The sequence below is a fragment of the Eptesicus fuscus genome, chromosome 4 (genome assembly GCF_027574615.1).
Source record: "Eptesicus fuscus isolate TK198812 chromosome 4, DD_ASM_mEF_20220401, whole genome shotgun sequence".
Classification (NCBI taxonomy): domain Eukaryota; kingdom Metazoa; phylum Chordata; class Mammalia; order Chiroptera; family Vespertilionidae; genus Eptesicus; species Eptesicus fuscus.
In genome coordinates, this window is record NC_072476.1 from 24811302 (window position 1) to 24826141 (window position 14840).

General features: G+C 35.9%; 1 protein-coding gene across 1 annotated transcript in view; it reads right to left on the reverse strand.

Moving 5' to 3' along the window:
- Positions 1-14840, reverse strand: part of SMG1 (SMG1 nonsense mediated mRNA decay associated PI3K related kinase) — a 117153-nt gene that overhangs the window by 61402 nt on the left and 40911 nt on the right. Inside the window, exons 5-13 of the mRNA XM_008141541.3 lie at positions 13754-13812; positions 12188-12401; positions 9864-9989; positions 9477-9549; positions 8491-8588; positions 6067-6240; positions 4095-4319; positions 2451-2552; positions 1538-1807 (exon numbers count right to left, since the gene is read on the reverse strand). Coding sequence (XP_008139763.1) covers positions 1538-1807; positions 2451-2552; positions 4095-4319; positions 6067-6240; positions 8491-8588; positions 9477-9549; positions 9864-9989; positions 12188-12401; positions 13754-13812 — 1341 coding nt within the window. The remainder of the gene's footprint in view (positions 1-1537; positions 1808-2450; positions 2553-4094; positions 4320-6066; positions 6241-8490; positions 8589-9476; positions 9550-9863; positions 9990-12187; positions 12402-13753; positions 13813-14840) is intronic.

Consider the following 14840-nt stretch of genomic DNA (forward strand, 5'->3'; position numbering starts at 1 on the left):
TTCCACCTGACTGCTCTATCCCCTTCTCCTTGTTCCCAGACAGCAGGACATAAACCTCCTCAAATCTGTATACAATGTGAATTACACAAAAATCAATTTTTCAAAGTGTAAAGAAAGGAAGAGTCTACTGCAGCCTTCCAACATAAGCTATAACTGGCAGTGAGGGAAGGAATAGCTATGGAGGGATAGAGATGAAGCAATCTGATCTAACAATATGAACAGCATGCAAGTATAAACATCCAAATCTTAACTTTCCCCTCCATTCTCTTAGAAAGCATAATCTTAGTTACATGCAATTACTCTTTAAGGCCCGGTGTATGAAATTCGTGCACAGGTGTGTGTGTGTGTGTGTGTCCCTCAGCCCAGCCTGCACCCTCTCTAATCTGGGACATCCCTCTCACAATCCAGAACTGCTAGCTCCCAACCGCTCGCCTGACTACCTGCCTAATTGCCCCTAACCACTTCTGCCTGCCAGCCTGATCACCCCCTAACCACTCCCCTGCCTAACTGCTCCCCTGCTGGCCCAACTGCCCCTAACTGCCCTCCCCTGCTGGCCTGGTCGCCCCCAACTATCCTCCCCTGCTGGCCTGGTCACCCCTAACTGCCCTCCCTTGCCAGCCTGGTTGTCCCCAACTGCCCTCCCCTGCCGGCCTGGTTCCCCCCAACTGCCCTCCCCTGCAGGTCTCGTCCCTCCCAAATGCCTTCCCCTGTAGGCCTGGTTGCCCCTAACTGCCCTCCCCTGAAGGCCTGGTCACCCCTAACTGCCCTCTCCTGCCAGCCTGGTCACGCCTAACTACTCTCCCCTGCAGGCCTGGTGGCCCCCAACTGCCCTCCTCTGCCGGCCCAGTCACCCCTAACTGCCCTCCCCTGCTGGCCATCTTGTGACCACATGGGGGCGGCCATCTTGTGTTGGAGTGATGGTCAATTTGCATATTACCTCTTTATTATATAGGATTATTATATAAGATAATGTTTTTTCAATCCTGCAAGGTCCACTAGGAAAAATATATAAACTGTAGCAATAACTACAAAGAAAAACAGGGTCACTTCACACTGCTTAAAGGAAAAAACTTATTCTTTCTCCAAAGAAATCATATATGAATATTCTTAAAAAGTGGGCAGTCAAAAAATGAGGCCATAAGTAAGCACTGATTTTAGTAAAGAGAATGAGAAAAGTACTAAGGGAGGAAGGGGCTGCACACAAAAGAACTATATAAATTTGAGCTGTGGAAAATGTTGATAACTTTTCTATAAGCATGTTAAAATGGGAGAAATTCATAAGAAAGGTTTTCTAAAAATTAAAACAAGTATTTTAGATATCTTATCAAGGAGTTGTCAAGGAAAGGAAGGAGAGAGAGCTAAACATAATGGCAAGAAAATATTCCTGTTAATTTAAATTATTCAGGCATGTCCTAAATATGGCCATTTGTTCCATAGGGATTCTGTAGATGCACTGACATGACAGTAAATGAAATTCATAAATATGGAATGAGAAGAGAGTTCAATTTAAATAAAGTGATTACAAGTAGAGACTCACCCCAATTAGTGAATTTTTGGCATTTCCAATTGTAGTCAGGGCACTGAGGTCAAATATGACTACAAATTTTGCATTGTCTACATTGAATACATGATTCTTAAAAGCCTCATGCTTTATTTCAGAACAGGCATCAGGAAGTTGTAGACTATGTAGCAGGTTGTTTAGGGCACAAGTCATTTCTCCCAAAATTAATTTATAGGCAGTCTCCAAAACAGGAATATTCTTCAGGCTGAGCACTGCTTGATAAACAGCATGGGCTGCAGCAACAACCTGAAAAAGAGAATTCAGGAAAGTAACAATTCAATGGAAAACAAATCTTCTATAATTATATGGAAAATAAACTACTATCCACACATGGTGATGAAGCAAATCAATTTAAGATTGATAAACTTACTGTATAGAACACTAAAGATTTTAATTTAAAAAAAAACCAACCTTTTGGGGAACTACACACTTCAGTAGGTTTCTTTGTAATAAGTTTTTATTATAAAGAAAGGAAATTCTAAATTAAAAGTGGCCATATGAAATTTCTTAAAAGGACATTTTAAAAAAACAGCCAGTGTCAAAACACATATACAAACAGAGTTCATTAAGATTGGTTTCACTACATCTACTTAGAAAGTCTATAGTGGTTTAGATATGGAGTCAGTTGAGAAACTAATAATGAAGTTTTATGTATAATATACACAATAGTTCTCAACAAATTTAATAAAAACTAATGAAAATCTAAAAAGAATATCTGGCAATCATTCATCAAGGTATATAGTACTGTAATCTATAAAATACCAAGTTAAAGCAATCATTATAACCACTATATTCTAAATCAAGTATTTATCATTTCATTTATATAGTCTATAAACAAGACTCTTCAATGACCTAAATTAAAAAGAGTAATTATGAATGTATTACTTACCTCTTTTTCTTTATGATAACGCAAAAACAGTAGTTTGGATGATGGTATAAACAGTTTTTCTACAAATGATGATGGTAGTTTTGTATTTATCTGTTCAACAATCTAAGTGAATAAAAAGAAACGAGCTATCAAGTCACAAAATAACACCGAGGAACCTTAAATGCATACTGTTAAATGAAAGGAGCCAATCTGAAAAGGTTACATACTGTATGTTTCCAATTACAACACTCTGTAGAAGACAAAACCCTGGAGACAGTAACAATGTCAGTGGTTGTCGGGGTCTTAAGAGGAAGGAAGAAAAGAGGAGTAGGTGGAGCACATGGGATTTTTTAGAGCAGTGAAACTATTCTATATGATATTATAATGGTAAATATATGGCACTATACATTTGTCAATACCCACAGAATGTACAGAGAATGAACCCTAAAGTAAACTATAAAATTTAGTTAGTAAATTTTCTGTAAACCAAAAACTGCTGAAAAATAGTCCATTTATTAAAAAAAACCCACCAAAATACTATATCATATATTTATATCTATCTATCTATCTATCTATCTATCTATCTATCTATCTATGCTATACATATTTTAAATATAGTTTTTATTGATTTCAGAGAGGAAGGGAGAGGGAGAGATAGAAACATCTATGAGAGAATCACTGATCAGCTGCCTCCTGCACAACCGCTACTGGGGATTGAGCCCACAACCCGGGCATATGCCCTGACCGGGAATCAAACAATGACTTCCTGGTTCATAACTTAATGCTCATGCACTGAGCAACACCAGCCAGACAATGCTATACATTAAAAAAATTTTTTTAAAATTAATTTGAGAGAGAGGAAGGGAGAGAGGGAGAGATAAAGGAAGAGAGAGGGAGAAACATTGATGGGCTGCCTCCTGCACGCCCCCCTACTGGGGATCGAGGCCACAACCCAGGCCTATGCCGTGACCATGAATCGAACCAGTGACCTCTCGGTTCATGGACCAATGCTCAACCAACTGAGCCATACCAGCCAAGGTTATATATTCTATACTTTAAATTTCAATTTAACATAAGACTTCTTTTTTTTACACCAACAAAGGGAAGTGCAGCTGTGGTAAACATGTTCAGCAGAGTATTATCTAGAATTTGCTTTTAAAATAATTCAATTGGGGATGGAGGGACAGCAAGGAGGAGGGGGGCAAGTCAAAGGCCTAGATGAAACTAGATGAGCCATGTGTTTTTAATGAAAGAAAATGAGTAGTATTAAGTATGAAGAAATTCATGATACTATTAATAAAAAATTGAGGGGGAATATTTATGGTTAACAATTAAAACTATAAAAGTTTCATATGGGAAACAAAACATACCAAGGTCTTTCAAAAAAGCTATCAAATACCTTCTCATATACAGTATTTATCAAGATATTAGATAGTCTCATGTGAAGGATGATGTTTCATAAAAAAAAAAAAAAAAAAGGAATATATCTACACTGAGACGAGCCATCAAACACCAAAAGTAAATAGATACTAGGGGCAAAAGCAAACTAGATTATATAAATAAGACTAATGTACTCAAAAAAGCCCCAAACAACCATATCAATTTAAATTTTAGGGCCTGAATACACCAACATATTAAAAAGCAACAAAAAAAGAATTCACATACCAATGTGAGTAAATTCAAGACTGAGATGATATAATCTGTGCCACAAGTCTGGCAATTCTCCAGTTGATCTAATCCATATGTAATGACCATGTCACAATGTATAGTCATGCTAGGATCCAAGCTGCCGAGCAAAACACCAACACACTCATTAGCAGCTGTCAACACAGCCTCAGAAAAAAACACTTGATTTGCAGCCGTCACACATCTCATTACTCTGTATAGAACCTGCAATGGGGAAAACAAGCAGCTTTTTAAAAAAATTCACATGCTTCCACAGAGCAAAAAAATATTTTCTATTTAATGCAGTTTCAACTGAAAATTAACTGCCTGCCTTGTGAGTAGTCTCTTAATAGTCTAGTTCTCAGAGACTGAATAATAATAAGGGTATCTTTAGTACAATACACAAAAATGATCTTGCCCAAAAAATTCTAAAGTACTACTGTGACAGGAAATGGAATTTGCCATCCTCTATTTCCATTCTACAGGCTTCCTATGCGCCCAACATCACTAAATGGCTGAAGTTCAGAATCTTTATAATCATGAAACACACCAGAACTTAGAACAGTAACGGTATTAACAGCATTGGAATAACCTGCCATGAGAATAACTTTTTGTAATTTAGCATCTGGGCTTTGGACAATCAATACCAATACATAGAACTCCTAGAGACCCTTTTAAAACTAAACATTTGAGTCACCTTTAGCTTATGAAAGTTCATGTATTAATGGTCTCTTTTGAAAGAAAAGTATTTTTATTTATAGCATATGATACCTACATGAGGATTATGAAAATCGTGTAGTTTCCAACCAAAACCCCCACTATAGTTATCAATATTAATGTACTAAATTTCTAATAAGAATAACTTTGGGGGGAAAAAACAATATATTGACACAAAGAGATCTCTAAAATATTTCTATAATAGTCAACAACCACTACACATAAGTTTTTAAAACCTATGTATAGGTTAAAAAGGCCTAAAAGACCTTCATAAAATAGCATATTTAATATATAACTATCCTAGAATACTATTATATGCCTTTTGTTTTATATGAGTTAACATATTTCAACACTGAAGCAGTCATCAAACAACCTCTTTGAGATAGCTACAAAGAAACAAAGTTATTAAACCATTTTGATCAGGTTTAAACTATCAATATGCTGGTTTTAATTATCTTCAAGATCAGTCATTTCTGCTCAAATACACAATTAACTTACCAAGAATAACAAACATAATTAAGGTCCTATTTTATCTAGCAATATATTCAACAAAAATAATGCTCATAAAAACTAGAATTTTGTCCCAACAGTAAAATTTTAATTATTTACATTAATTTTTTTTTACTGTATCACACAATTCTCCCTTCCTATTCAAGTAGAGTATAATGATGGGGTTTCATGTCTCATGTCTATTATGCTGACCCACCCACCAGACATTAATACCGTGCAGCTGATATTGGGGGCTGCAGAAGTGTGGTAATCTTTTAATTGCCTCAGATTTCTACACATTTTAAGTCCTTATATATTTATATCCTTTGATGTCAGCCTATCAAGTTGTTTCATCCTGTCATGCTCACAGAAAATTATTTTTTGAGGCTTTCTCTATAGTGTGCTATTCTTAGTATGTTGAAAACTAAAAGGAGCCTCAATAATTTAAAAATAAAATAATACTTATTAAAAAAGGAAAAAATTTAATTAATGTTCAAAACCAAGAAAAAAGGATCTCCTAACAGAAAAGTTCATGGACATTTTAAAATTCACAGTGGACTTTTTTTTCATGGGGGGAAAGGAGGAAGTAGGAGTAGGGTAGAATATAGTAGAATTCCCAACTTTCCTGGCTATTTAAGAAAGCAGCCAAATACATACATGCTAAACAAATAAAGGGTTAATAATAGAATACCAGGTAATCAGAAGCATTTACAATACAAAACAATTTTATTCTTGAATAATACTTAGAACTCCTAAAGACACTTACATCTGTTACATATGCCTCAGTAATTGGAGGGCCCCGAATTGGGCTGAAGCGTTCCCCAATGCTCCTCACCACAGTACTAAATACCCTGAGAAGAGCTGCCAGCTTTGGTAATGACACTGAAGGAGGAGGTATGTCTTCATCCACTGACTCCCCAGAGGCCACATGGCTGAGGTCCTAGAAGTTAATTCACAGCATTCTTATTTAAGTAAGACACTTCAAATAACTTTATAATAGATTTTTACAAATAAAGAGGTATTTTGGCCTATGGGAAAAGGAAACATGAATCTAGTTGCAAAAGTAGATTTTACTTCTAATTAAATAAGCCAATATTAACCTCAGTAGATTAAGGAAATAACCTCTGTACCAATTCAGATAGGTATTGAGAAAAAATGAATTGTAGTACATATACTATAGTTTTATCTTGGTATAAATGAAGCCAGAAACTGTTGCCATTCCTAAATTGTTTTTTGGTAAAATCTCATTCCAAGTATTCGAAATACTCAACTAAATAATAAGTACTCCACACCAAAATTATGCGCGCGCGCGCGCGCGCACACACACACACACACACACACACACACACACACACACACACGAGAGAGAGAGAGAGAGAGAGAGAGAGAGAGAGAGAGAGAGAGAGAGAGAGAGAGAGAAGAGAGAGAGAGAGAAGGCGGGAGGGTGGGTAGCGGGGGGAGAGGAGGAACAGGAGGAGGAGGAGAGGTAAAAAGTATAAGATCTGGTTCCCAGATTTATAATCTAGTTGCAGAAATAAGATATACTCAAAAAGATCAACCAAAGGACTTGTATGCATGCATATAAGCACAACAAATGGACACAAGACACTGGGGGGTGGGATGAGGGCATGCGACAGGGGGTAGAGGAGGCTGGGGGAAGGTCAATGGGGTGAAAAAAGGAGATATATGTACTACTACATGTAATACTTTAAACAATAAAAAAAAATTAAAAAATCCTCAAAAAAAAAATAGATATACTCAAAAGGAAAAGATTAGTAAAAAATGGGATAGTAGAACCAATATATCACTACTGATAATTATACAACCACCTAATAAAAGAGAATTAGATTTTATGGCTATCAAAGGGAAGAGTCTCTACAAACTAGAATAAGTGGCTTCAGAGAGGCAGATCAGCTTGAAAAGTGGGAGAGGAACAAAGACATTTGAGGTATGGGGGGCAAAGAAACATGTGGAAACAAAATATTCCCTAGCTTTTCTCTGAAAGGGGGCAAGTAGACTGGTACCATTAAAAGTAGTGAATTCGCCGAAACCGGTTTGGCTCAGTGGATAGAGCGTCGGCCTGCGGACTCAAGGGTCCCGGGTTCGATTCCGGTCAAGGGCATGTACCTTGGTTGCGGGCACATCCCCAGTAGGGGGTGTGCAAGAGGCAGCTGATGGATGTTTCTCTCTCATCGATGTTTCTAACTCTCTATCCCTCTCTCTTCCTCTCTGTAAAAATCAATAAAATATATTTTTTTAAAAATGTAGTGAATTCTTATTGGCTAGAAGTAGCCAAGGTATAACAAAAATATGAAGCTAAATCTTAATGGAAGCCTTGAACACCAAACAAGAATTATTATAGATCTGAGTAGGGAAGAAAACCAGAAAGATTCAAACAGATAACGGCAGATTTAAGCCATAGCAGTAGGGCCAGGAAAGCCAAGAACCAGTAACAGAGACTTCAGCAGCACTCTTAAAGCTGCTACATGCACTTGTACAGCTGCAACAGTTGGTGGAAACCAAGACTTGTCCTCCAAAGTATGATCTATATGATCTCCAATCATGTAAGAGGAAAGTCTTTAGGGGTTTTTATACTTTTTAACAATTCACCTCACTTTTTTTCTTTTTTTAAATCCTCACCAGAAGATATGTCTTTACTGATTTTAGAGGCAAGCGAAAAAGAGAAACATCAATCGGTTTCTCATACACACCCCCATCAGAGAAGAACCCGCAACCCGGGTACTTGCTCAACTGGGAATCAAACTGGCGACCCTTCAGTGCACAAGACAACGCTCCAATCAAATGAACCACACAGCCAGGCCTCACCTCACTTTTTAAGTCTCTTTTAGTTAACAAAAAATCAGAAAGAGTGAACTACAGAAAATATCTTCAGAAAGCTACCAGCATTATTTCAAGCTTTGCAAAATTTGGCCTACAATTTTTCTTTCAGTCTTTTCAGTAATTCTGCTGGTAACTTAAAAATTCATCTAAGAAAAATAAAATATTGGCAATGGTTCTATAATTCCTGTTCAAATGTCAGATAGTCTGACTTATTTTAAAATATAGCACTTTAAGACTTTTGTTTTGGTAGCAATTTATTTTTTTCCTTTTTATTGAATTTACTGGTGTGACACTGGTTAATGTTTTGTTTTTAACCAAAATTTTAGAAAATAATTTTCTCTATACTCACCTCAGCATATGCCTCCATATCCTCTAGAAACTGACCAAGAAGAGTAGTAGAAAAAGCAAGATCAGCTACCCAAAATGGCTCCAGACTCTGCAACCACCCTGGGAATCATATAAGAAAGTTGAAAAATAAAAATCCAAATAAAAAATATATTTGAGAGCCTTATTTTAAAAGACATCTGGTTTTCAACTTGCCAACTCTTAAAATATGACCTGTATCACAAGACCAGAACTACTATTAAGCATGCTAAGCATGATTAACCAACATCTTTTAAATGCTGCAAAGATAAATGTTCTCCAGAATGTGTATCTCATGTCCTTATTTTTCAGCAGACTTAATAACCATATTGTCACTATACACATGGCTTAGACGAAAATGCCACAACTTACCAACCACCAGCCTGGTTATTTATTCTAGGGCTACAGCTAGCCACCAAAGGTATCCACTGATTTCCCCAGAGTAAATGACACAGAACCAGATTCACCTGCATACAGTATTTTCAGAAGTTTACTGCACCAAATAAGCTAAGAGAAACTGTAGCACTTAGAACGGGCTGAAGTGTCTAAGTGAGTCTTGCTAGTCATTCATTTAAACTAAAAAAATTTTTTTCTCTATCATTTATGACAATTTTCTAAATCCATTTGTTTGTGTGTAATTTAAAAAAAAAAAAACACAAGTCACAAATATCTAGGACCTTCCATTCTATATTTCAGGATATGACAACTATTATATCCCCTCCTACCAGCACATGCCACAAAGGACTTAGTTAAGTCCTTTCAATTTCTTACTGGAGCATTATAATCTGTACTTGGACTCTCCCTATCTACTACAAAGTACACAATTTCCTTTTGAAAGCTAAATTTAGCAAACAAGTAATGTTCATTTATAATAGCTGAACTGTATCTGTGAAACAATTAATAGCTGGTCTTTGAGGGCTCAGTGCTCCTTCCCACAATAGTTACATAACTGGTATATGCTGCACCACTTACCAGACACCTGCTGTGTGAGCGAAGGTTTCTGAGTATGATCTATATGCCATCCAACTAATATATCAACCGTATCCTGGATGGAAACAGAGAAGGGAACCAAGCAATTTAAATTTAAGGTCTTACTACTATTCCACTTTTGGATAATTTCAGAGTAAGTGACCCTAGAAAGGACTACCTACTTGACATTGAAAGCGAAAAAGGGAGTGTCAGAAAATAGTGTTTTTTATAAAAACATTAATGCTGCACCATTCAATCCTGGATCCTTGAACATCACTTAATTATACTCAAAGGATCAGAAGCTTTGTTTTCTACTTGAGTTCCCAGGTCCTTATACATGCAATCAATCTCTCGCTCTATCATCAGAAAAGAGGGGATTGGGGTACTCACCCTAAAGTTAGTGCTGAAAATATGAGGGTAGCATCGAGCTACCAAAAGAATGCACTTAACACATTTGCAAAGTAATTCTGGTGTATCCACATTTTCAAGAATGGACTGCAGGCTGGTCATTACAAGCTAAAAAATAAAAATTGCAAACCATGAACATTCAACAAAACAGGAAGAAAACAAGCAAATTAGGTTCATTATTTAATAGTGACTGTATCCAAATCTGACTATAATACCAAAGAAAAGAAATTCTATAGTTTTAGCTCAAAAAAAGTTGAAAACATTTCATTCCACTAAGATATTAGGCTGGAAACAAATGCTGTTTTCTCCTCTTTGATGTCCGTTAAAATTATTTCTAAGTAACATCTACATTATTCCTAAGTGCTCTCTTTAATGCATTGATGTGATTAAATTTCAAGTACAAAAACTAATATGTGCTTAGGAACATTTAAAAAATACCACAATTACTTTCTAATTAAAAAATGGAGCAGTTTATGCTTGAAAATATTAATACATGCTTCAAACTAGAATGACTTAAGAGATTAACATGGCCCCAACTCTTGAATGACTTATAGGCTCATATTACCACTCCATATTTCTTTTAAATAAATATATGGCATAACACTCATAGAATATTTTGCAGCTATTTAAAGCCACTTTTTCCCCAAAAAATGAAAGCTTGTCTTTACAAAAGAATGTTATAAATGTAGAAATGCTAGAATTAGAAAACATTTTTCAACAGCCAATGTTATATAAACTATAGACAGAATATGAATGGATGCTAAAAATCATTGAAATATTACTAAAAAACAGGATACCCAGAAGGTCTCATAATGTCATGCCCAGATTAATCACTAAATACAAAGGGAAAAAAAAAACAAAAAACCTTCACAATGGAAAGACCTAGTAGTCATCACCTCAACCAGGTAATCAAACTCTTCATCTCAGAGAAGACAACCTGAACTTATGTGCCTACTGGTGTGATGCAATAGTAAGTATAAACTTTCTATGAAGTATTGGTGACCAAAATGTCTAAACTAAATCTAATCAGAAAGAAATAATCAGATAAGCCCAGAAAGTAGATCATTCTATAAAATAAGGGGAACAAAAAGGTACAGAGAACTTTCTGAGAAAGATTAAAGAGGTACAAACCGAACACAATGCCTGAATCTTATGTCGGGTAAGACACAAGATATAAAAGACATCTTAGAGGTAACTGTAGAAATCTGAATATAGGTTGTATTATATAATAAAATTACCATTTTGTTATATAAGAGAATAGCCTTATTCTTAGGAGATACATGTCAAAGCATTATGGGGTAAATTGTCAAGATATGTGTAATTTATTTTCCAATGATTCAGCAAAAAGTATATGTGTATGTATAAAAATAAAATAACTGTAGCAAAATGTTAATAAGTGGCAAATCTAGGTAAAGGATGTATGGTGTTCACTATACTGAAGTTCCTGTGGATTTTAAGTTTCAAAATAAATTTTTTGGGGAAAGTTCATAATATAAAAACTATATACGATAGCCTGGCCAGCGTAGCTCAGTGGTTGAGTGTGGACCTATGAACCAGGAGGTTACAGTTCGATTCCCAGTCAGGGCCCATGCCCAAGTTGCGGGCTTGATCCCCATTGGGGGGCGTGCAGGAGGCAACAGATCCATAATTTTCTCTCATCATTGATGTTTCTATCTCTCTCTCTCCATCTCCCTATCTCTCTGAAATCAATAATAAATAAACAAATAAATAAATAAATAAATAACTATACAGGATAAGCCCTTTTGGTGTTATGCTATTACAGATAATTTTCGAATCTTTTCCAAAAAATTTTTTCATGATCTCTAGAATCAAGAAAAAAAAAATGCATCCTTTAAAAAGGCAGAATAGAATTAAGCAGGGCTGATATCAATTTGTACAATTATTTTATATTACTTGGAATAAGAATATTTGACATATTATCAAACCTAAAAAAGCCTAGTATGACTTGTGATGTTCAGTTTCTGTCTCCCTCAAAAAATAAGAAGCCCCTCCTATTCCATGAAGTTCCTATTTTAAAACCTGCAAATAATTCTAGTACTAAACAAATTCAAAGGAAAGCTTCTAAAAAGCAGAGGGGCGGGGTTAGGAAACCTAACTTATTTTAAGGCTATCTTTAATGTGTGTTCTTTACTCAAATTCAAAAAGAGGAATTTTACTTATATCACATTTACTATCAGTAGATAGCTCTATTCTAAGTTTCCTTTTTTCAAGCTCCCCTCCGCAGGACATGTATTAAAGACAATTTTCTTGCCAAGCACTGAAACGCCCCCTCCCCCCAATCTTACCTGCATTACAGATGAAAAGGCTTTCTTTTCTCCTACAGTCTCTAGTGCTTTGTAGGTGGCACATAAGTAGAGGAGTTTAACTTCATCTTTTGCAGATGAGCTAAATTTGCTAAAAATCCATTTGAAGATCTTCTCAGCCTCATAGCTCAGAGAAGCACAAAGAAGGCCAAGACAGCAAGCTCCTTCTTGTCTCAATTCCTGAAGCAATTTGCTACTGTTTATTTTAATGCAAACAAAACAAAATACACAAAAAGCTTAAGCTTTCAAGGATGACAAGAATGACACATCTTACAAAAGAATGTCTTAAAATGATTTCTTTTTAAATTCTATTCAAACTACATAAAAGGTTGAGATTTTACTCACTTTAAATATTCTCCATTCTCTCTATCCTGCAGTACTCAAAAGCACCTTAATTAGACACTGGGCTTTCTTTTACAGATTCAATTACTTACAAACAGTAAGGAAAGACCAAAAAAATGCTAAAATTCATGCTTTCAATTCCATCTCAAGCTTCATTAAATAATTCATAGAAAAAGGCAGTAACAAATAATTAGATAAAAAACACTATAAATATATATACTATATAATGTTCAATATGTAAGGGCTATAAAAATAGGAAATTTATATGTTAAATATAATAAACTTAAAAGAATAACAACACTCATCCTATATAATAAAAGCCTAATATGCTAAGTGTCCAGTCATCTGGTCGGCCGTTCAACCAATCAAAGCATAATATGCTAATGGTATGCTAAGGCCACTCAACCACTTGCTATGATGTGCACTGACCACCAGGGGGCAGATGCTCCAACCAGTAGGTTAGCTTGCTGCTGGCGTCCGGCCGTGGAGCCCTTCCATAGTCCCTCCCCGACTGGCCAACTTCCCATGTCCCTCCCACGGCCTAGCATGCACCCTCTCGCAATCAGGACCCCTTGGGGGTGTTGGAGAGCCGGTTTCAGCCCGATCCCCGCAGGCCAGGCCGAGGGACCCCACTAGTGCACGAATTCATGCACCGGGCCTCTAGTTTAAGTATAATAGGTAACTGTATAAAATAAAACCACCATAAAACAGTAAGGTTCATGACCTGCTGAGATAAATTTTGGGTGCTTTCCAACACTACAATTCTTTGGAAGCCACCATACAAATAAATGACTGCATACCTTTGGAGAACCCCAGTAGCCCCATAGACTAGGTTTGAACTGCCCAAAAAAGGAAGATCCATTTCACCTTTACTCTCTAAGCAATTTCAAAATTCTCTAGTTTACAAACATTAACTGCATTCATTCATTCATTCATGCCTGCATTAAGAGTTTATGTCACTCTATATGTCAATCCTCAATTATTCAGTTACGTTAACAAATTTTAAAAAATTATATTCCCTTTCAAGGATTCCATTTGTAGTCAATGGTTATTAACATATAAATACTTTAACACAGATAAAGATGACAAGAGAACCCAATGAAACATTAAATAGATGTTCATAAATTAAACCAATGGGTTTATCTTGCTTATTTTTTAATAATTTCAAAAAATATACATTTTTAATTTAACCATTATGTTACTTACCTTTCATTAAGCACATCATGTACAGCAGTCAAGATATTATCCAATTGTTTTACTAGTACCTTTAAAAAAAACACATATTTATAAAAACTTCAAATTCCTGTACTGTTAAGAATAACATTGTATACTTTTTCTTGTGTCCCCTTCCAAATTATAACTGGATAACAGCTCACAGTCCCCAATTAGCATACATCAGGAATGTTGTAAATTTCCTTTCAGACTATGAAAAAAATTTATCCATATAAAACAGAGCTGCCCTAAACGGTTTGGCTCAGTGGATAGAGCGTCGGCCTGTGAACTCAAGGGTCCCAGGTTTGAGTCTGGTCAAGGGCATATACCTTGGTTGCGGGCACATACCCAGTGGGGAGTGTGCAGGAGGCAGCTGATCATGTTTCTCTCTCATCAATGTTTCTAACTAACTCTCTATCCCTCTCCCTTCCTCTCTGTAAAAAATCAATAAAATATATTTTTTTAAAAAAACAAAACAAGCCGAAACCGGTTTGGCTCAGTGGATAGAGCGTCGGCCTGCGGACTCAAGGGTCCCGGGTTCGATTCCGGTCAGGGGCATGTACCTTGGTTGCAGGCACATCCCCAGTAGGGGGTGTGCAAGAGGCAGCTGATCGATGTTTCTCTCTCATCGATGTTTCTAACTCTCAATCCCTCTCTCTTCCTCTCTGTAAAAAATCAATAAAATATATTAAAAACAAACAAACAAAAAAACAGAGCCATGATCATCAATGGGGGTAAAAAAAACTCAAAAGGTTTGTTTAATTTACTCTGAAATGCATTTTTTTTAAAAATGAATTGATGGGGATAGATGAGTATATAATAAAGCAATATGGTAAAATGTTAATGACAGAATTTAGATGATGGGCATATGATGTTCACTGTAAAATTCTTTCAATTTTCTGTATATTTATAATTTTTCATAATAAAATTTGGGGGTTGGGGAAGAAGCTTGCTTTGAATCAAATATTATTCGATTCACCATACAATTTCTCATTAATTTTTCTCTTACTCCTTATCAAATTCTTAATTTAACATTAGGAGAATTACTTGGGTAGAGAGAAATATGTAACTGCTCCTGCAT